Below are 22,677 nucleotides of genomic sequence, written 5' to 3'. Positions count from 1 at the left end.
TCATTACTAGTATCATTTTGATGTGTTTACTATTAAACACACACACACACACACACACACACACACACACACACACACACACACACACACACACACACACACACACACACACACACACAAAGCCCATAAAGCACATTTTAAAAACTTTTTATATATAAAAATTAAATGTATTATTTATTTGCAACAGTTGTGTTAACAGCAATAATAATACATTTCTGTCTTAAGAACAGCTGATGGATACCGTGCTGCGTTGTCATGGGAACATGATCCAGGTGAAGATAATTAGGAAGTTACGGCTTCTAAACCGTGCATTTTTAGGTGATATTCAAATGACGATTGTTTTCAGCCGCCACATTTATCCACGTCCGATCACTCGCACGATGGGATTGGCTGTATTCGAATGTTTCCTGAATCACACGTGAACCCTGTCGTAAGATGATTTCTGCGCTCGGATCTAAGTAAAGTAGGCTATAAACGCAGGGCTCTTTCTGGAACTTCACATAAACTTCCTCTGAGATTCTAAGGCAACAATCTGAAAAGCAAGGTGAGTTTTTGGAACAGAAACCTACTGAATAACATTTGCTTTGTCTTTGAAATACATCGAGAATCCACAGCATTTGAGGGCAGACATTTAACTTTCTTATTCATTTTTAGGTTCATTTCAGGATCATCATGGCAATGCTGAGAAGTCTTCTGCTTCTTTCTGTTTTCTTCTCCATGGGGAATGCAGCCAGGCGGTAACCAAAACCCTTGCTAGTTTAAATGCATTTTGGGAATGTACAAGATTTCGTTTACTAATATTTGCATGATTAATGAAGGATTTTCAGTGTCAAAGTACACATAGTTTTTGGCATATAAACACACAAACTTGAGATAAGCTACATGTATATAAAATAAAAAAACCTTTTTTGCTGTAAACACTAAAAATCCCCATAACATTTATGTAGGCCTACTGGATCCGGGACGTGCAGAGAGTTCCTCAGGGGCAGGGGCTCAAATGTAAACAGGGGCATATATAGAAGTATATTAAAATAGGAAACCATTATTTTAAATTGTAATATTTTTTTCTGTTTTTGTATTATCAAATAGCCTAAATGCAAGCTTGAAACGCATAAGACTTAAAAAAAATAATAATGTGTGTGCAAAAATGTAACATTAATAGTCACCATTTCGTGTGTTGTTGTCAGCCTACACTTCACATAATAGGCCTGTAGGCCTGGGCTTCATTTAACAAACTATGATAGTTTCCTAATGGTATACGGTGTATCAATATAGACTAAATACATTACAAGTGACTTGAATACTTACCATTAATGCCACTTTTGGTGCTGGTTTTGTGCAGTGTTTTAGTCATTTTAACATCCATTAGTTCAACGACGGAGATTCAGATCGCTTCAATGTAAATTGGTCTGTCCATGACATTTTCAAAGGATTTATTTATAAATGACCGGAAAAAAATTACGCTCCACTTCACATTGTCCAATAAAATTTTAACTTCTTGTGCCAGATGACGATTGGTCGGTGTATTATACATGACAAACAGGCTTCAGTGAATTAAGTAATATTTTAAAATGTGTTATGTGGATTTGAATCGACAACCTTTTATTATAAAAAAATGTAACAATTGTTTGGTTTATTTTTTTTCCTGCCGTCGAGCCATATACTCACTAAAAAGAGGCTCGAGAGCGATCGGTTCCCGAGCAGACTGTGGGATACGTTTACACAAGTGCATTTTCATTTTAAAACGTCTAACTTTTGCTACGGTTATGCCTGCCGTCCACACACTACTCCGGAGTTTTAGACCCTCGAAAACGGAGACCGTCAGTCAAGACCGAAGCAAGACACACGCACAACTTGACAAGTGACGCAACGCGTTATAGCAACAACTCCTCAGACTGACAGAAACGTAAAAATTAACGTGAATTTAGGCTACTTTCGTTTTGTACACATTGTCATGTTAATTATAAGCAAATGCATTTTGTTTTATTGACCACTATATTATCATTTAATATATGTTTGAGACCGGCACTTTTGATTAATTTTGAAATAGGGCAGGGCCTGCTCGAGCACCCACCCCCACCGGATCCACACTTGATTTAGGATGTCCATATGGATGGACAAGTTTTGGACTCCGGTGCTACAAGTACTTCTCTCAATCGGTTAACTGGATCACAGCAGAGGTAATGTATTAGTTACAACAAAGTTATTTGGACAACAATTTATATTAGGTGTCTTTACATCTAAATAAATAGTTTGGTACAATGTATTTATTGTGTGTTTGTGTGGGACAGGTTTGATGCTATGGTTAGGTTTACGGGTGCAGTTAACACTGGGTCAACAGAGTAATCCTAGATCTAATTACACCTCTAGTAATTTCTTGGCTTTTTTTTTTTTTTTAAATGTAGGCTACAGATTAAAGACCCTTAATAAGTGGGAATGTTGCTTTTTTTTTTTTAAAAAGTGAAATGCTCTTCTGCAAATAATCAATCAGAGAAGACTTTGTTTGCATATGACTAAAATGTTGTTTAAAGTCATTTATGCTTTCTCCTAAAAAAATATTAGATTTTGAAATGACAAAAAAATCTGTCTCTTCAGAGAAACTGTCAAAGTCTTGAGGCGAATCTCGCATCTGTGCATGATCAACAAGAGAATGATTTCCTGCTCAGTCTGTTGCCTTCTTCCACAAGATCTTGGGTTGGTGCTCATGATGGTGAAATAGTAAGTTAAATGGTGTGCCCTAAAGAAACCTATTTGTTTGTCTAAACTGAAATATCTGCTTTAATCAAAGGCAAAGTTTCTAATGAAGATAGTTTGACTTTAAAGCTGAACTTCATTAGCTTAAGTCTGACTACAGTAGTGCACTTTTTGGCAGAGATGGACAAAGTACACAATGTCCTTCCTTGAGTGAAAGTACAGATACTACTGGTAAAATATTACTGTCACAAGTCAAAGTTGCAAAGACTTATGTTTACTTAAATTAGTACTTATGTACTTTAACTTAATTACTTGAGTATCAAAAGTAAATGTCAATCCATTGTTTTATTATTGTTTTATGTAATACTTCCAGTACCTTATGCCTCTGAATCTCTGCCTGCCTATCTACCCTCATATCAATATCACATTTATTTCTAGAACACAGTTCCAGTCGTGAGATTGAATGTGAGATTGAACAAGTGCACTCGATAACGTCCACAATGGTTTCGGACACCCAAATGGCTGTTCCCTCAAATATTGCCCTATTTAAAGTTTTTGGCTTTAAGTGTTAACCTTACTGTTATCTATAAGCTAGTGTGCTCCAAAACAATGACAAAATTCACATTTAGAAGACAAAACCCAACATTGAAAATGAAAATCCGGTGGCTGTCAGAATCCAACATCAGTTGGTCGTTACTATATACTTTCTACTCCATTTCCTTGACAGAAATGTAGTGGATAAAAAGATATTTATCTTTCAAATGTAGTGACTTTAAAGTAAATTTTTCCAGACAAAATAATACTCCAGTACAGATACTCAAAGTGTACTCAAGTTATTGTATTTTGTTACTGTCCACCTCTGCTTTTTGTATTCATTCTCTTCACTTATTAGGACGGAGATTGGTTGTGGAGTGATGGAACTGTGTATGGTTATACCAACTGGTGCTCTGGAGAACCGAACAATGCTGGTGTTCCTGAGAACTGTTTGGAGATCAACTGGACCTGTGAGTGCACGTTTTTTATTTTATTTTATTATAATTTGCAATCCTATAATTTCATATCATACGGTAACATTAAATGAATTGTTTGGATTTCACCAAGTGCCTTCAGTTGAACACCACTGTAATGATCCGAGTAACTGATTTCTTTATTCCACCCTACAGCGAACCATTGCTGGAACGATGCACCCTGTTCAACCTCAATGGACTATATCTGTGTTTTGGACGCGTGAGATCATATTCTGTCATCCTGCTCCACATTTACTTTGTGCTACATTTACTCTTTCTGATCTTATCTTTACAAAAATGTTATTCTGAAGTGAAGTCCAATCTCTTCTGAATTTGAATCTCTTCTCAATACTTTTTCTGAAACACTCCTCAAATTAATAAAAGCATTGAATCAAAGCAAGTGCATTGTGGACAATCAAATAAACGTATATTGCTTAGCAAGGTTTAAGGATTTGGTTAGTAGCTGAATATACTATCATTTGTAATTAAGTTTTTTTTTTTTTTTTTCCATGTCTGCCACAAACAATGAGCCAAAACTAAATTGATCATTTTCATAGTCATATGTAACCCGTGCCTACATGTGCTTGTGTTAACGCGTTCCTATGGCGACCGGTCGGAAGTGACTAACTGATCGTTTTCCCAATAAAAAAAAAAATGGGTCACCTTTTTTAAAGTCCACATGAAATCAAAATTATCCATATTTACTTTGTTTGCCTAAATTTATTGTTTTGTGGTGAACAATTCATCCATGCAAGTCAATCCCCACAATTTTTTTTGGCTTCGTAATCTTTGATCAAAATCTGAAAATGCCCCTCCCCTCTGCATTGGAGGACCTTCCCTGATGACGTAGGTTTGACGGTTTTGGTGTCTGCTTAACATCCGTAACCACGCCCCTCCAACTGACAGTAGACAGGCTGAATGAAACCTACTTTTCTAGATCCAATCAGGTGCTAGTTGGAAAAAAAAGCCACGCCCACTATTTTTCCTCATTTAGTATTACGTTTCTCTCGGAAATACGTCACAACACTGAGTCAAGTCAAGAATATTTGTATAGCGCTTTTTACAATACAGATTGTACCAAAGCAGCTTCACAGTATTAAATTAAAATAATAATAAAACGTCCATGTTTGGTAATGCTAATCAATAGTATTATTGATTGATTCATTAAATTGAATATTCCCAACTGAGCAAGCCAAAGGCAACAGTGGCAAGGAAATGAAAAACTCCATCAGGTGACCCAATGGTGACCTAAAACTCCATCAGGTGACCCAATGGTGACCTAAACCTCCATCAGGTGACCCAATGGTGACCTAAAACTCCATCAGGTGACCCAATGGTGATCTAAAACTCCATCAGATGACCTAATGGTGACCTAAAACTCCATCAGCTGACCTAATGGTGACCTAAAACTTCATCAGCTGACCTAATGGTGACCTAAAACTTCATCAGCTGACCTAATGGTGACCTAAAACTCCATCAGGTGACCTAATGGAGAAAAAAAAAACCTTTGGAGAACCCAGGCTCAGTCGGGGGCCAGTTCTCCTCTGGCGGTTATGAACTAGAGGCCGGATTTAACTGTAAGATTAAAACATTTATATGAATGCCTGGCTGAAGAGATGAGTTTTTAATCTAGTTTTGAACTGGGAGAGGGAGTCTGATCGACGAACAGTATTAGGAAGGCTATTCCAGAGTTTTGGAGCTAAATGTGAAAATGCTCTCCCTCCTTTGGTGGACTTAGTTATCCTAGGTATAACCAAAAGCCTCGAATTTAGCGATCTTAAAGAGCGCGATGGATTATAGGGCGATAGAAGATCCGTTAAATAGACTGGAGTTAAGCCCTTTAGGGCTTTATAAGTCAATAACAATACCTTATAATTAATACGGAACTTTATAGGTAACCAATGTAGTGATGATAAGATCGGTGTTATACGATCATATTTTCTTGATCTAGTAAGAACTCTAGCGGCTGCATTTTGGACTAACTGTAGCTTGTTTATTGAGGATGCAGGACAACCAGCTAATAAAGCATTACAGTAATCTAGTCTCGAGGTCATAAATGCATGAACTAACTTTTCTGCATCAGAAACTGATAGCATGTTACGTAGCTTGGCAATGTTTCTACGGTGGAAAAAGGCAGTTTTTGTAACATATGAAATATGATTTTTAAAAGACAGGTTGCAGTGTCTAGTATGCAGTGTTGGGGAAGCTACTCAGAAACTGTAGTTTGACAAGCTACAAGCTACTCGTAAGTTAAAGTAGTTAAACTACAGTCAAGCTACCCTTTTGGAAAAGTAGTTAGCTACACTACAAGTTACTATCAAAAAGTAGCTAGCTACATTGAAACTACTTTAGATTGTTTTTGAACAACGTATATTACAAATAGCTGAATGGATAATATGGGTGTGTCAACTCACTTCTGTACGTCGGTGAACCGTTAGCCGAAAGATGCGTGATTAAACAACAGGTGGCGGTAATGGCAAAAAATGGCTCTTTGAGGGGATCCGGATCTTAGCGATCTGTTTTTGGCTCTTTTTACCAGTAGTCAGTTTTAAGAAGCCAGCTTGGGGAAATCTCAGTTTAGCCTGGAAATAATCACTGGGAGGAATGAGGTGAGATTTGTAGTCAAATAATTAAAACTCAGATATCACACACCAATATCTGAGTTTGAATTATTCTGAAATATTGATTATTACCTCATTTGTCATGTGTGGCCATAGGGTCGCACAACATCCCTCTGCTTAGACAGTGACATCACTATTTTGGATTTACCAAAGTGTGTGTATGTGTAAAGCTACGTTGACTATGTTATTCATACCTACTCACAAATAAACATCAAAAACAAAGCCGGCTGCAATGAATTTCTGTGCAAAACAGCTTTTACTACAAACACTTCCACACAAGAACATTGTTATCACACAAGAACATTTTGATAGAAAACAAAAAATATTTAAAGTTTTAAATATATACTGTAGATAAAATTAGAATAAATAAAATGGAACACAACTATCATCACACAAGACCCCTGCGCTGGGTGCGCCCCTCCCCCTATAACTGTTCTGTCTCGCGGAGGAGCTAATTTGTGTGCATCTGTGTGAAACACGCATAGGAAAAAAGGAACGACAGAAAGAACGGCTCCCCTCCAGCCGCGACTCGGCTCCCATCGTTCATGTTTATGAGCCGTTCAAAAGAATCGGTTCGTTCGCGAACGTCACAACTCTTAAAGAAGAAGAATATCCTGGCATCGCGCTGATTCGCGCAGGCTCGACAAAACGCAATGTAGCTTTTGCTCGCGCTACACCGCTACTTGCTGCAAAATGTAGTTAGCTACTGGAAAAGCTACACTGTTTAAAAAGCAACTGAATTACTGCCAAGCTACTGAAAAATGTAGTTAAGTTAGTAGCGTCGCTACTTGTAGTTAACTACTCCCCAACACTGCATTTGAATGACTGAAGACACTGTTGTTTTCCCAACATCCGGCTGCACCTTTTCACCCACCTCAGTCATTGTAAGGTCATGATTGAGAACATGGTCTGCAATAGTGGCATTTCATTATAAACATGTCCACAATCTTGATCTCTTCCACTATTTTGCCTCCGTACCCTTCCATCACACATCATTACTCCTCTTCTTCTGCCCGGCTGTTGACCCTGTTTGTTTCCTTGTTGTTCTTCCATTATATACATGTGTAACACTGAGTTGTGCTCTGTAAATATATGCTTGTCAAATGAAGCTTCATGAGATGCACTCTATGTGAGTTTTTTCTGGTGATCATACACTATGTGTGCTCCGGGCGCGCGCCCTTGGGTCTCTGGTGTCGGATCTCAGCATGCACGGCGTTTTGCACTGGGTTCCCGTAGCGTCTTCGACGCAGTACGAGAGAACTCTCGTAAGAGAACGTACTCGGTTATTAACGTAACCTCGGTTCTCTCTAGAAGAGGAACGAGTACTGTGTCTCTGTGCCTTAAAGTCCTTGTGAACCGGAAGTTGCACGGCCGGATGAAAACGCTAAATTATCAAAATTGACAGAGTGTGTAAATAGATTGGATGATGCGTAATTTTCTTCTATTAAATCCAGACTAGACAGGGGTACTACTTATCGGTTCAAAAAACCGCCCACAAAACCTCTCACAATACAACTTTAACATAGTAGGATGTCCTGCTACTTTATCCTCTACAGTAAAAGACCTGGGTGTCATACTAGACACTGCAACCTGTCTTTTAAAAATCATATTTCAAATGTTACAAAAACTGCCTTTTTCCACCGTAGAAACATTGCAAATGTTTGTAGACAGAACAGGTGTGTAATCAGACATTATTTTCTGTACTGTAAAACTGTATACATACTGTATACAGTACTAATTTGCATTTTACACTGTATATATATTATACTGTATATATATGTATATGAATGTATATGTATGTCATTGTGATTTAAAGAATATAAATATAAATCGAAGCCATAGTTTAAATCTGAAAATACTTTACACTTTTATATTGACAACATGACTAATCATTTTGACTGTTGTGAACAATGACACAAGTACTATTAATTCTGATGGCACTAGTATGTTCATTCACATAAATACTGACTTTTGAGAGATGAACAGGATTTTCTGTAGCTCAAACAGTAGAGCGTTGGCGCTAGCAATGCCAAGGTTGGGGGTTCGATTCCCAGGGAAAGCAAGAACTGACAAAATGTAAAATGTGTATCTTGAATGCAATGCAAGTCGCTTTGGATAAATTTATGATTGGGTGGTGATGGCGCAATGGATAAAACACATGCCTTTGGTGTGAGAGACCAGAGTTCGAATCCACTGTGAGACACCAATGTGTCCCTGAGCAAGACACTTAACCCCTACTTGCTCCAGAGGCGTGCGACCTCTGATATATAGCAATTGTAAGTCGCTTTGGATAAAAGCGTCAGCTAAATGAATAAATGTAAATGTAACTAAGGATTTTGAGCAGGTTACAGGCTTACTTCCATTGTGTGGTGCTGCTAGTATAAATTATTTTGAGAAATGCATTTACTGGTTTGAAAATATTAAGGATGATTCAAGAAATGTACCAAAGTGACTGAGAAAAACTGCAAAAGTACATTAAGGGCAAACAGTAGACCATGTGCAAAGAGATTTAGTAAATGGGTGAACATGATTTCATCAGGTAGGCTGCAACATCCCTGAATAAACATCCTTTTTGATCATGGAGTAAAATTCCAATTAGATTTGAGGAATAAGTTCACAGTTAATATCAATTTCAGGCTAAAACCAATGCAGAGCCTAGCTCCAAGTCAATGAACTTTTGTAAACTTAGATCGTGACAGACGTTCAGACATGCAGACTGTCACAGTGTCTGGTTTGTATATTCCTGGTGTCCACTAGAGGTTCTCTTCCCCACGGTGTCATCCACATTATGAACTGCATTCCCCACAATCTGTACCAATCACTGTTCATTGCACTCAGCTGTTCCCGGTCATCATTGTTCCCAGCTGTTCCCTGTTTCATTGTTAGTTCTGTGTGTATATATACCCTGGTTGTTTCAGTGTTTGTTACAGAGTCCTTGTCTATTATCACACCACTTCCGAGTACTGCTTTTTCCCCTGTTTTGTATTGTTTTATGTTTTTGGATTGCTTCTTTGGTTTTGACCCCTGCCTGGACTGTTTATGATTACGGATTACCCTATTAAACTGCGTATGGATCTAACCCCTGTTTCCCGTGTGTGGTTCGTGACACACGTTCTCCACACGCATGGCAGACGCACGTTCTTCAGACGTTCCTATTTACAGACGTAATCCACACGTTATCTTCTAACGTGACGCCGTAGTGACGTCTGTATAGATCAACAGCTACACGTTATTGAGGTGTCTACCTGACGTGATTTGCGTGTACGTCTCCATATAAAACAAACAGAGACGTATATGCACGTATACACGTGTGTTATCTTTCGTGCTTGTCAGTCTCGTCGCCGAATAGAAAAATTTGAGCGCCAGTTTAAGCATATTTCCCGGGCAGTAGTACCACGTGTGTGTGTGTATATATATATATATATATATATATATATATATATATATATATATCTCCTCCTGGTCTGATAGGAGAATGGTAGTGATTGACAGCTGACCGCGTCAGCTGATTGTGGCCTATGCCTACGTGGCCTGTCTGAAGTAACGCTGCGCTCGATTTCTGGATGAAAAGGCATCTGAAAGGCTAAAACTAATTCCTCTTAGTGACAATATGGTGTCACGTTGAATTGTGGATATTGCCCAGAATTGAGAAGAACAGCTCATAGTGAGACTAAAGTCAGCGAGGAATTTAGCTATTCAGCTGGATGAGACCACTGACGTTGCATCAAGCGCTATGCTACTGGTTTATGTTCGGTACATTTGGCAAGGTGAATTTCTAACATTGCCTTCTAGCACGTCAGGTGCACATATTTTTTTAACAATTATGCTTTCATAACAAAATGCAGTCTATATTGGGCTAATTGCAATCACTAGCAACCAGCAACCTCACTGGCAAAAATAGTGGATTTGTCAGAAGGATTAAGGATGCAGCAGGACAGAACATTGTTTGGTATCATTGTTTTATTCATCGTGTAGCTTTGGTATCAAAAGGAATCCCACCTGAGCTTGAAGTAGTGATGTGAGACACTGTCAAAGTTGTGAACTACAGTAAAGGCAGTGCTCTTAATAGCCGACTTTTCGAGGCCCTGTGTATTAAAAAGGGAGCCGAGCACAAACATTTACTCTTTCATACAGACGTGAGATGGCTGTCGAAGGGCAGGCTGCTCAGCCGAGTGTACGAATTGAGGGATGAAATGCATGCTTTACTTAGTGATAAACTGTCACCTCTCGCAAGCTCATTCAGTGATGAGAAATGACTTTTAACCCTGTCTTATCTTGCTGACATCTGTTCTAAACGAACTGAATCTAAAACTACAAGGACGGGAGGACAACATTTTCAGACATTGCGAATTCTTAAGTTCAGGCTTTCCATAAATCACTCGAACTCTGGCAGCTGCGACTCAAAACCTCAAGCTACTATATGTTCCCGACAATGATAAAACGCATTGAAGAAAACGAGGGCGTTACTAACATAACCTTGGTTCCCTGAGAGTAGAGAACGAGAATTGCGTAGCTATACGCAGTGGGAAAACTCCTTTTTTTTTGAGAATATTGAAGCCATTATTTTAAAACGCAATGCAGCTGCACAGCGAGCACAAAGCGCCTTAGCATTGGCTGTGTTGCGGCAACTGCACAAACCTATAGTGAAGCGGCTGAGACGCAATCGGGTCGCTTGGCGCCCATAGCGGGTCAGAGCCAGAATGGGCGTGGGTTATGTCTATATAAGCAGACCATTTCGCCATAGAATCAGGTTAAATCGACAGCACCTGAGCCAAGCATAATAGCACGGCAGGCTACACAATACTCGTTCCTTACTCTCAGGGAACCGAGGTTACGTTAGTAATCGAGTATGTTCCCTTTCGAGAACGTTCACTTCGTATTGCATAGCTATACGCAGTGGGAAGCCATTTTAAAACGCCATGCTATTGGCTGGTGACTTCACCCTGAACCATTACCTGGGGCTATGCGGCAAGAGGCTAATAGTAAAGTTTGAAAGACAAAATACCCCCCAGGACCGGACAGATGTCTTCAAGTGGTACGCCACTGGACCACGCCCATGATGAGGCCATGCCTCTAGTAGAATGGGCTCTAACACATATGGGGCTTTGAAGGCCCATGGAAGTGTAGGCTAGAGAGATAGAGTCTACTAGTGATGCGCGGGTCGTTTTTTTTCCCAACCCATGGGTCCCGCATTTATGAAATTATTTGGCCCGCCCCATCCCGCCCCACACCACTGTATCTTTTTTTTTACAACCCACCCCGCCCGCACCCGCGACCATTAAATAGATAATAGACATAAACCTGTTTACTGCCTGTTTCCCACTACTGTCAATAAAGATCCTGCAGCTGGGTTGCATTGCATGTTTACTCCGGTAGATGAAACAACTCCAGAGGTCTGGAGAAGAGCTATGTGGAGGAGCTCTGTGAACTGCGCTATTTACAGTAAGAGAGGTTCAAAGACGGCCGTTGTCATGGTATTGTGACCAAAGATAGCCTGTGATAATTTTCTGACAGTGTAAGAAATTTAGCATGATCATCTCACAGCGTGTTTGCTGCTACGACCTACATCTTCTGACTAGCCAATACAAATGCAGCATGAAATGGCGTATTCATCTAAGTCAGATAAAGAAAAGAAAGGTGTGTTTGTAACCATATCTCGTACTAATTTAGAATTTGGTCCTCTCTCTTCCACTGTCCAGCACCTGAACTACCACGCTCATTCACATTCCAACAAGCCACTGTTGAGAAGACATCATGACAAGATGCACACATCACCTACATCTCCTTTGCCAATATTGTGATCTCGCTAACCTCTAACTTCTACACAGCCCAGTCCTTCCGAATCGCAGCAGCCAGAACAGCATCTTCTATAATCCCTTCTCCTATGCTCAAAAGAATGGGATGATGGACATCTGCTTTCCAATGCTACATTCGCCCATGAACTAACGACATATGCAAGCCCAGAAAACCATGAGCCACCACACTTTATAGACTCAACCTCTGTTATGAACAGAACTCGCGAATCAATCCTAATGTACCACTTACTCAGTTTTTTTGGGGGATTGATAACTTTCAGAGTTAACCTACGTATTTAAGTAGAGTCTTGCTTCTATAGTTCATCTATTCATGCATGATCAGACTCTGAAGACTAGCTCAGGGAATCGCGTTCCCTTCCCCTTTTGAGGTACGCTGCCTCTGTTGATTTTAAGGGGTTAATCCTGACTCATTGACTTTGAACTACGTTATTGTGTAGGGTGATTTATGCCACACAAATGTATCTCAAACTGTCTAATATGGCAGCTGAGCCTAAGCCTTTCGCCAAATCCAAGAATTGTCAAGAAATTGTATTATTCTCAAAAGTGGTCCTGACTGAAAATACACTGTACTGAAATCTAAATATTTTGAAATTAATTTCATTCATTCATTTAATTTCTGCATTTGGCAGACGCTTTTATCCAAAGCAACTTACACTGCATTTCTAGGTACACATTTTACATTCTTATCAGTTTTTGCTTTCCATGGGAATCGAACCCATGACCTTGGCATTGCAAACACCAACGCTCTACTGTTTGAGCAACATTTTTGATGATCTTACAGGATTACTGAAATCTCACAGTCTGTTGCAGGCATAAGACAATAAAACTCAGACAAAGGAACAGAGGGAAGAGGGACAGGGCAAAGATTGTCCCAGACCGGGACTCTTGGGCTGAGATCTTTGTTGGAGAATGGGGAGAAGCCAGAGGAATCAAAACCCTGGCCGGAGCTGGGGAGCAGGTGACCCAGGCTTAGCCAGAGGACTTGAAAACCAGAGCGGAGGCAGTGGAACTGGAGTCCAGGGCAGAGCTGGTGGAAGAGGTGAACGGAGGGCCGTCGGCACAAAAAAAAGTCTAAAGCCCGGGACACACCAAGCGGACAATCGGCCGCTGCGCAAGAAGTGAAAACGGTACAGATAGAAGGCTGTTCTAATGCGTGTTCCTTGGCGAATATTTCAATATTAACATGAGCAGAGTGGAATAAAGAAAGTGTTTAGCAAAATTGATATTCAAAACGGTAAGCACACACTGCTTGCAGCATCGGTTTCCCTTTTTGAATGACGGATATAGATGAATATATCTGCACAAATAGACAGTTGTCTCATTTGCTTACATTATATTTAAAGGAACACTCCGACTTTTTGGGACTTTAGCCTATTCACCTTATCCCCCAGAGTTAGATAAGTCCATACATACCTTTTTCATCTCCGTGCGTGCTATAAGTCTGTTTGACGCACCCACCGTTAGCCTAGCTTAGCACAAAGACGGGATGTAAATGGTTGCAGCTAGCATACTAATCCAAATAAGTGACAAAATAACGCAAACATTTTCCTATTTACGTGTCGTGATTTGTATAGTCACAGAGTGTACAAAAAACAAAGTCACATGAGACACAGACATATTATAACCGTATAAATACTGGGAACTATATTCTCTGAAGACGAAGCACTGCTACTTGGGCGGAGTGATAACCGCAGCACCTGAGACGCGCCGTGGTGAGGAGCAGAGAGTTCGTTCAGAGCGCGTCTCAGGTGTTGCGGTTATCACTCCGCCCAAGCAGTGCTTCGCCTTCAGAGAATATAGTTCCCAGTATTTATACGGTTAAAATATGTGACTCTCATGTGACTGTTTTTTTGTACACTCTGTGACTATACAAATCACAACATGTAAATAGGAAAATGTTTGCGTTATTTTGTCACTTATTTGGATTAGTATGCTAGCTGCAATCATTTACATCCAGTCTTTGTGCTAAGCTAGGCTAGCGGTGGGTGCGTCAAACAGACTTATAGCACGCACGGAGATGAAAAAGGTATGTATGGACTTCTCTAACTCTGGGGGATAAGGTGAATAGGCTAAAGTCCCAAAAAGTCGGAGTGTTCCTTTAATTATACTACAGGGCAGTTAAATGCTTGAATCTGATTGGTTGACGAACGTTCTAAGGTGTACATTATTTTCAGGGAAACGCACGGCTAAAGTAGTTCCAGGCAGGTCTTGACCGCATTACAGTTCCATATCACTTCCCGTAGTTAACTGTAATAACGGAAAATAGGATACAATTCATAACAAGAAAAACCATGCAGCCCCATGCGCTTGATCTGCAATTTTCAATGTTCAACTTCACAATCAATGGAAACATGCAGTTTAATTTGAATAAATAAAGTATATAGTCCTATATATAATGAATAGAAAATGAAACGTACTCTGTTACTAACGTAACCTCTAGAAGCAATGGCGCCACCAGGGGGTGGCCAGGGGTGGCCATGGCCACCCCTGGCCGACTCCTGGCCACCCGGCTGGCCACCCCACTGGCCAGTATAAATTTTAGTAGCATCAGTTATGCATTTCATCCCTAATGCACAGCCAGGCAGGCAAGCCGCTCTAGACTTTCGATCGCACACAGTAGCCCGCCCCTCCCCCGCCCCTCCGTACATGCCGCTGTTGCGCGCTCAGACAGCAACAGTTCAGCGCGTGCCCGTCGGTCAACAATTTCAAAATAAGTTAAGATTAAGAAAGAAGACGAAGACTACCGGTAAGTAAATAAGTCAAAAATATTCTTTAGTAAAAAAAGAAGACGGGGAATTATGTGTCGTGACATTTTGTGTTTGGCTTTTTAAGTGCCAAATGTTTACAGTAGGCTATACTGTTACAGCAGCTTTTTGATGTGTCTTTGACACGTTTTGACAAGAGTTACCTAGCTAACGTCGTTAGCTGGTGCATGTATGAGTAACGGAGTTTAAATAATGCTGTTAAATTCATGCATTAATTGGGAAAACTCAACATTGGCTGTTGCGTCACTGGCATTTGTGTGCGTGATATTGCGGGCGGAGCTACGTCACCACCAGCAGAGTCTCACATCTCTCGCTGCTGGTAAGTCGCATCAATAACAGCTCCGTCATAAAAACAGAGTTTAGATTGTTTTCAAGTGCAAGATTGGACTTTATAAACTACACACAAGTTTACTTCATGTGTCTGTTAGTTCCTAGTTCTGTCAGTCGAGTCATATGTGTTATTTGCAATGATGAAATGGAGTGTGTGTAGGCCTATGTATTAACCTGCTTGTGAACTCTGTTTATTTCATTTAAGAAATTCATGCAACGTGATGCACGGTCCATTAAATATAACACAATAAACCAAAGTATATCAGTAGGAGTTTCCTTAAGCCTTTCTGATAGTTTTCTACAGGCCGGTTTACTACAACAGTAGAATAAAATTCTGAAATTATGGTTTATCGTTTTGGTGTACCACCCCAAGATTTTAAGTGGCTCCATCTGGCCACCCCTATGAAACATTTCTGGAGGCGCCACTGTCTAGAAGAGGGAACGAGTACTGCGTAATGAAATTACGCAACGGGTAAAGTCATCTTTGCTCGAGATATGAAGCTAAAATTTATCCTTAAATTTGTATATATTGTCAACTCAGTGCAGCAGCAGGCAGACCTAGAGCAGGCTGACTTGCATACCCATTGGCTGCCTCGCGGCAACTGCAGCAGCCTACCACCGAGGGCTTCGCGCCCTCACGCGTCATAGCCCGCCAAAATGGGAGTGGCTTAGCGTATTTAAGATCGGCTTGGGGCTGCTTTCACTGGTTTTCATCGCCTGAGGCGAAGTGAGCTCGGGGCGCGATCACGGCAGGGAACGCAGTACTCGTTCCCTCTTCTAAAGAGAACCGAGGTTACGTTAGTAACTGAGTACGTTCTCTAACGAGAAGTTCTCTCGTACTGCGTAATGAAATTACGCACCGGGAACCCCTTGTCAACGCCGTGCGCGCAGGGCCAGCCCTGGCCAATTTGCTGCCCTAGGCAAGATTTCACCTGGTGCCCCTGGAATTTTGTTCATAAACTTACACAGAAACAAACTGCACAGCTTTGTCTTGTTTTTCTTTATTTTGAAAATATTTTGGAAACACACACACACAACGTAGGCCTATTATAGATAAAATATAAATATGTTTAATATTATATTATGTTAGTGCAGAAAAAACTATATTACAGAAACATTGCTGAAGTGGAGGGAAGAGATGTGCTTGATGCTGAATCGCTGGGCGGTGCTGAGATGGAGATGTCTGCAACAGGTGGCCCAGGATTTGCAGGGACGGGGTTCAGATATTTCAAAAGGGCATCTGAAGAGAGAAGAGGAGGATTATATGTGACCATTGGGTGTTCCATTTTATTATTAAAAAGCTGATGATAGTGAAACTATAAAAATATGGCAGCACCTAAACCACATTATAGCTTAAACACACAAACAGCAAGAATAATTACATCTGGTATTCATGCACAAAATTCTATTCATTGAGCACTTCTCTAGCATACAGTAGTTACATTTTCAAAATTAATTTTGAAAGTGTTTGTTTTCCAGTATATCTGGCATGGCAGCAATGTCCTACTAACTACACTTTATGATGTTATTACCATGAAACAGAGGAGAAACGTAAATCTTTATTTAAATAGAATTTTAATGTTGCTATTTTTAATAAATCCATATAATAATACATATATATAACAACATTTTATGCAGAACTCATTTTAAATAAAGATTTATATGTCACTACTTTCTACTCAAGGACCTTGACAGAATTGTAGTGGAGTAAAAAGTACGATATTTGTCTTTCAAATAGTATCGAAGTAGCGAAGTTAAAGTAAAATATCTCCTGAAAAAATAATACATATAACATAAACATTACTAAATTAGCCAATTCAAATAAAAATACCATAAAATACTGCACAAGTTCAACTAACTATGTCATAAGCTAATTCAAATTAGCGAACGTTACAGGCATCATTGAACTAACTTAATGCAACATAACAGTTAGATAAACTGATCATCATTACCTACCTCTGTCCTTTTCGCGTTTTTCTTCCTCTTCTCTTCTCTTTTTTCTTCCCTGGGCACCAGATGGCTTCGGTCTTTTTGACAATGACAACTTATCAGTGTCAGTGAATTCGGCCATCTGTGTCACTCACAATCACACCATAGACAGTATAAAATCACACACAACGGATGTTTTTTTTGTTTTTCAGCAGGGCGGGGGCGGGGGAGATTGATGCGTCACTGAGTCGGACCAGGGTGGATCGGGATTCGGGAAAGCAATGTTGTAGTTTTGCTTTTATCGGACGATCGCTTTTTTTAATCCATAATATTTAAGTAGTATTGGTAATAAAAAATAAAAAAATATATTCATAAAAATAATAATTTGGGCGCCCGCCCAGGGCCGGCCCTGCGTGCGCGCCAAGCTTTCACTACATGAATCCCAGGGGGGAACGCCCCGGGGGACACAGATAAGTGAGAAACAGGCGGCCAACATAGTGGGCTCGCACATGTACATAAGAACACCGAAGGGGATACATATACAGAGCGGCACCGCCGGTCTATACTGAACTCATCGACCCTATAGTGCAGCTCAACCAGCAGTCGAAAGAGACTTTAGACTGAATGTAGTCTAGCCTGCAGTCATTGGGTCCGAACTCGAGACACGCGGCGTTAACAGATAACGCGTGAAAGTCACCCACACGTTTAACTGATGCCAGGGCGATCAGAAATTAGGTTGAGCGCAAGGTGCTTCAGATTCACAGAGTGCAACGGTTCAAAGGGATGTGCTTTCAGGGCCTCCAAGACCAAGGAAAGATCCCAGATAGGAACCGATGGGGGCCATGGGGGATTCATCCTTCTGGCTCCTCTTAAGAAGCGGATGACGAGCTCATTCCTTCCTATTGCCTGGCCGCGCGTCGACTCAGTGAACGCTGCGATGGCCGCAACATATACTTTGAGCGTGGAGGGGGACCTGCCCATGTCCAACAGCTCTTGAAGGAAGCAAAGCACCCCTGAAACCCCACAAGTTTGTGGTTCTAAGCCTTTGTCAGTGCACCATTTAGTAAACACAGACCATTTGGACGCATAGAGCCGCCTAGTAGAGGGATTTCTCCTCACCAGGATCGGACATGGGGCTGAGTCTGACAGCCGCACCAACTCCGAGAACCAAGTCTGGTTCTCCCATCGGGAGGCTATGAGGAGCATCGAATGGCGCGTTTCCCTGATTCTCCTGATTACCTGTGGTAACATTGAGACCAGGGGGAACACATACAACAGGCATCTGGGCCATGTCTGGGCCAGGGCGTCCTCGTTCTTCGAAAAGAACCTTGGCCAGTGGGCGTTGTCTTTCGACGCAAATAGGTCGACTTTCGCCCTGCCTAAAAGGCGCCACAGTAATTGGACTGAATGCGGGTGCAGGGACCATTCCCCCGAGGAAACGTTGTCTCTGGACAGTCTGTCCGGGCCGTCGTTCAGGCGTCCTGGCACATGCACGGCTCTGAGTGAGCGCAATGAGTGCTGAGCCCAAACGAGCAGGCATTCCGCCAGATCGCAGAGGGCTCTGGATCTGACACCGCCCTGGCGGTTCACGTATGACACCACCGACATGTTGTCCGTGCGAACCAGTACGTGGTGTCCCCGCAGAGATGGGAGGAAATTAGTGGTGTCAACAATAATTGATTCGGCGATGCATCGCAATGCGGGATATGCACGATTCAGCATCGATGCGGCAAAGTGTCATAATCGATTATGTCACTGTTTATTTTCTGGCCTTGAGTTGGACAATGAAGTTGTGAAGTTTCAATTACTTCCGTGGGCATAACATCAACAACAATCAATATGGCTGAGGTGGAGGGAGATGACCGCGATAGACGCACCTAAAGCTTGGAAAAGCGGACATCTGGGCACATTTCGGATTCTACGAAGTTAATGGGAAACTAAGTTAGACAAGACGAGGCTGAACACAGGAGCGCAGCTTCGCTGCTGAGACACGAATAGACTATTAACAAAGCTTTTACTCTTAAACACAAAAGGCACGTCCATTTGAATAAAAAAAATATATTTATTAAACAAACCAGATCAAGAGCAAAAACGAAATAAAGTGCATTACTGAAAAATAAAGCATAGGCTCAAAACTAATACAAACAGTGGCACTGCGCATTGGGCTACAATAATTTTTCCCCGTCTTCTAAAAAAAAAATGCTGCTAACTTACATTGCCGATGTCTTTGTTGACATGGTAGAAGAGGACTGACTATGAATTAAACGGTCTCTCAATTAAATAAATAATATTCAGCAAACCTTCTAGTAGCCTACTTTCCTCAATCTGTCTCTCTTCTCCGGTGGGTTGGGCTAATCCAAAAGAAGTGAAAACAAGGGGGGTGTTCTGAAGACAGACTGTTACCTGTGAAACAGGGGTGCTCTGAAAACACCCCCATTAGCAACTAGTGCTTTCCACCTGATGACATGAACGCGGCAAAACGAATGAAATGAACGCGGCAAAACTGATGAAATGAACGCGGCAAAAAAAAAAATCGACCAATTCGAATTTTGGTCAAGCCAGAACGTATCGACCAACAATCGACTGGGAGATTAGAGCCCTAGAAAGCAGTGATTCATGTTTTCTTTTTCAGGTTTGAAAATGCCATATACCCTGTACCATTCAATTTTATTTTGTTTAATGACATTTATGTTAAAGATACAGGAGAGTGATAATACACACATAGCAGCCAATAAAATCTGTTGTTCAATACATGACTGCTTGTATTGCCTCATGACTGATGAAAAATTTGCCTTGTGTGCTGTAGAATTTTGATGCATCGCAATGCATCGAAGAATCGAATTGAATCGAATCGTTACCTGGTGAATCGTAATCGAATCGAATTGTGAGGGCAGTGCCAATGCACACCCCTCGAGGAAATTTTTCAAAGTGTTCTCGACCGCTATCATCTCTAGACAGTTTATTTGGAGGCGCTTCTCCGGGTCTGACCAGAGGCCAAAGACCGGTCTGCCCTCGAAAAGACCGCCCCAACCTAGATTGGATGCGTCCGTCGGAAATAACTTTTCGGTACGAGACAACTCCCATTGTCACTCCCCGCTGTGGGTCGCTGTGAAGATGGCGGAGGCTGAGACGGGCGCTGTGTGGAGCTTCGTGCAGGAGGCTGTTGAGAGCGGCCTGCAGAGGAATTAGAATGCCGTGGAAGGAACAAATTCATGGCCTGTGATGTTTTCTGAACCTCCGAAAAACGGTCCACGATCCCGCTTACTGCTGGGCCGAAGAGGCCAGCGTGAGAGAGCGGGGCGTTGAGGAACACGGCACGTTCAGATTCGCTCATGTCGGAGCGAGGTGCCTCTCCGTAACGGTGAGCAAAGCCATGCATCTTCCCATAGCCTGTACTGCGGACTTAGTGGCGCGGAGGGAAAGGTCCGTCGCGCTGCGCAGGTCCGTGACGACGTCCTGAACCGGGCCCTTCTCGTCCATACGGCGGAGGAGGTCGGCCTGGATGATTTGGAGGACTGCCATCGAGTGCAGGGCGGAAGCAGCCTGTCCAGCGGTGGTGAAGGCGCGGCTGACAAGGGCTGAGGTGGTCTTGCAGGCTTTAGACGCGAAAGCAGACTTTTAGCGCCATTTTGTAGATGGCGGGCAAAAAACGCACTGCGACCGCCTCTTCCACTGGGGGAATCCGGCTGTAACCTCTCTCAACGGCCCCGTGCACGTGGGAGAGAGTCGAAGAGGCAGGAGAGCGGAGTCTCATGGAGAATGGAGCGTTCCACGATTTCGAAAGCTCAGCGTGGAGCTCTGGCAGGAAGGGTACTGACCTAGAAGCAGGCGCTTGGTGGCGGCTAGGTAGAAAACACCCGTCGAGCCTGTTAGGCGCGGGCGCCTCGGGCCAAGACCATTCAAGGCCTAGTTGTTCGACGGCCATAGTGAGGAGGCGGTGCAATTCCGCGTTCACATTAGACCGGGCCCGGCCAGATTCCAGCGTTGAAGAGGAGGCGGAGCGGAGGGATCCGGGCAACTCTTCACTGTCCGACGCCAGGAGAGAACAGCTGTCGTTGATGGCGTCCTCCTCCGCCTCGTCTCCTAGGGCGATGGCAGTGAGGGCCGAAGCCGGCAACTGCGCGTCGGGAAGGGGGTGCGGTGAGGGGGAACGAGGCTCGGAGGGAATTATCCGGCGAGCGTTCGCAAACGGAGGGCTCCGGGGGTCTCTGGGCACGGCGCTTCTTCCGCGGGCCACTGGAGAGAGGCGGAGCGACAGCTTCGGCATCGAACAGGGCAAGTCAAGCCCGCAGGGTCGACATTGCCAGTTGTTCGCAATAGGTGCAGCCTCCCGCAGAGAGAGCAAGGGCTGCATGGTCACGGCCCAGGCAGAGAGCGCAGATCACGTGGCGGTCTCCGTTGCTGAGCGCAGCTCTGCACGAGCATTCTCGGAGTCCAGCGATGCGTAGAGCTCGCTGAAGAGATGAATCAGTGAAAGCAGCCCCAAGTCGATCTTATATACGCTAAGCCACTCCCATTTTGGCGGGCTATGACGCGTGAGGGCACGTGACGTCACGCCCGGCTCGGTGGTAGGTTTGCTGCAGTTGCCGCGAGGCAGCCAATGCTTTAGGTCTGCCTGCTGCTGCACTGCGTTGACAATATATACAAATTTAAGGATAAATTTTAGCTTCATATCTCGAGCAAAGATGACTTTACCCGTTGCATAATTTCATTACGCAGTACGAGAGAACCTCTCGTAAGAGAAATGAATATTTAAATAAATGGATAGTCCTGCTACACGAGTTTTCGTAATTATTGCAGATAATAACAAATAAATAATTATTGATAGGCCTATACTTGTTAAACGTGCTTTGTATTTAATTTATTAGGCTAGTCTACTGTCACTAATAGAAAAAAAGAATGAACGAATTAAAACTAATTGAATTAATAAATAAATAATAAAATTGACGCACATGCTTCTTTCTCTCTCTCTCATAATTGCATTAATAACTGCACAAATAGTAGTATATAGTATATAGTAACTATATGTTTTATAATTACAAGTTTGTGTAATTTGGGGTTTCTGTAGCCAGTGACATTTCATTATTTTCTATTTTCAATGCAGATGTAATGGCATTGCACATTTTTTGTTTTTATTTGAAGGCTGAGGCTTCATTAATAAACACAACCCCAATTTGCATCATTGGTTTTGAGATGTTACTTGCTGTGAATACCTTGTCTGATAGGCTACAGTATTGTGGCATTATCTGGCATAGTATCAGGACATCCTGGCTAGTGTCTGTCGCGTACGGCTTGAGGCGAATGACCGGATGATTGGCCTATTTGGGAGAAAGTCCAGGGCTGTTTTTTAGCCCCAGTCCGTCCCTGATTAGTGGGGTTAAGATCCTCTTTAGATTCTTCCACCATTAAAAGATGAAATGATCCAGGGGGCAGTTTACCACGGAATCCATGAATAAATAGGTTTGTTTAAAGTCTTTGTAAAGGCAATTCAGAGATTTGTTTCTGATGAATCAGA

General features: G+C 42.1%; 2 protein-coding genes across 3 annotated transcripts; one reads left to right on the top strand and one right to left on the bottom strand.

The window, feature by feature from the left end:
- Positions 1–327: 327 nt before the first annotated feature.
- On the top strand, positions 328–4,436 carry LOC307008352 (ladderlectin-like). Its single transcript, XM_079631101.1, has 6 exons — positions 328–544; positions 655–737; positions 2,051–2,180; positions 2,596–2,718; positions 3,587–3,698; positions 3,858–4,436. Exons 2-6 carry the CDS (start codon positions 673–675, stop codon positions 3,923–3,925), a joined length of 498 nt encoding a protein of 165 aa, XP_079487227.1. The 5' UTR covers positions 328–544; positions 655–672; the 3' UTR covers positions 3,926–4,436.
- An 11,830-nt stretch (positions 4,437–16,266) lies between these two features.
- LOC307008444 (uncharacterized protein) lies at positions 16,267–22,242 on the bottom strand. 2 transcript variants are annotated; one of them, XM_079631239.1, is made up of 2 exons: positions 17,190–22,242; positions 16,267–16,473 (listed from the first exon to the last, which is right to left on the bottom strand). In XM_079631239.1, the coding sequence occupies exon 1, from the start codon at positions 21,514–21,516 to the stop codon at positions 20,761–20,763; it is 756 nt and encodes a 251-aa protein (XP_079487365.1). In that variant the 5' UTR covers positions 21,517–22,242; the 3' UTR covers positions 16,267–16,473; positions 17,190–20,760. The 2 variants fall into 2 exon arrangements, with proteins under 2 accessions (XP_079487365.1, XP_079487364.1); XM_079631238.1 differs by having other exon boundaries at positions 17,190–21,319.
- Between the last annotated feature and the right edge of the window lie 435 nt (positions 22,243–22,677).

This window comes from Phoxinus phoxinus (assembly GCF_949152265.1).
Source record: "Phoxinus phoxinus genome assembly, chromosome: 12".
Classification (NCBI taxonomy): domain Eukaryota; kingdom Metazoa; phylum Chordata; class Actinopteri; order Cypriniformes; family Leuciscidae; genus Phoxinus; species Phoxinus phoxinus.
This window is presented reverse-complemented; position numbering and strand designations above follow the sequence as displayed.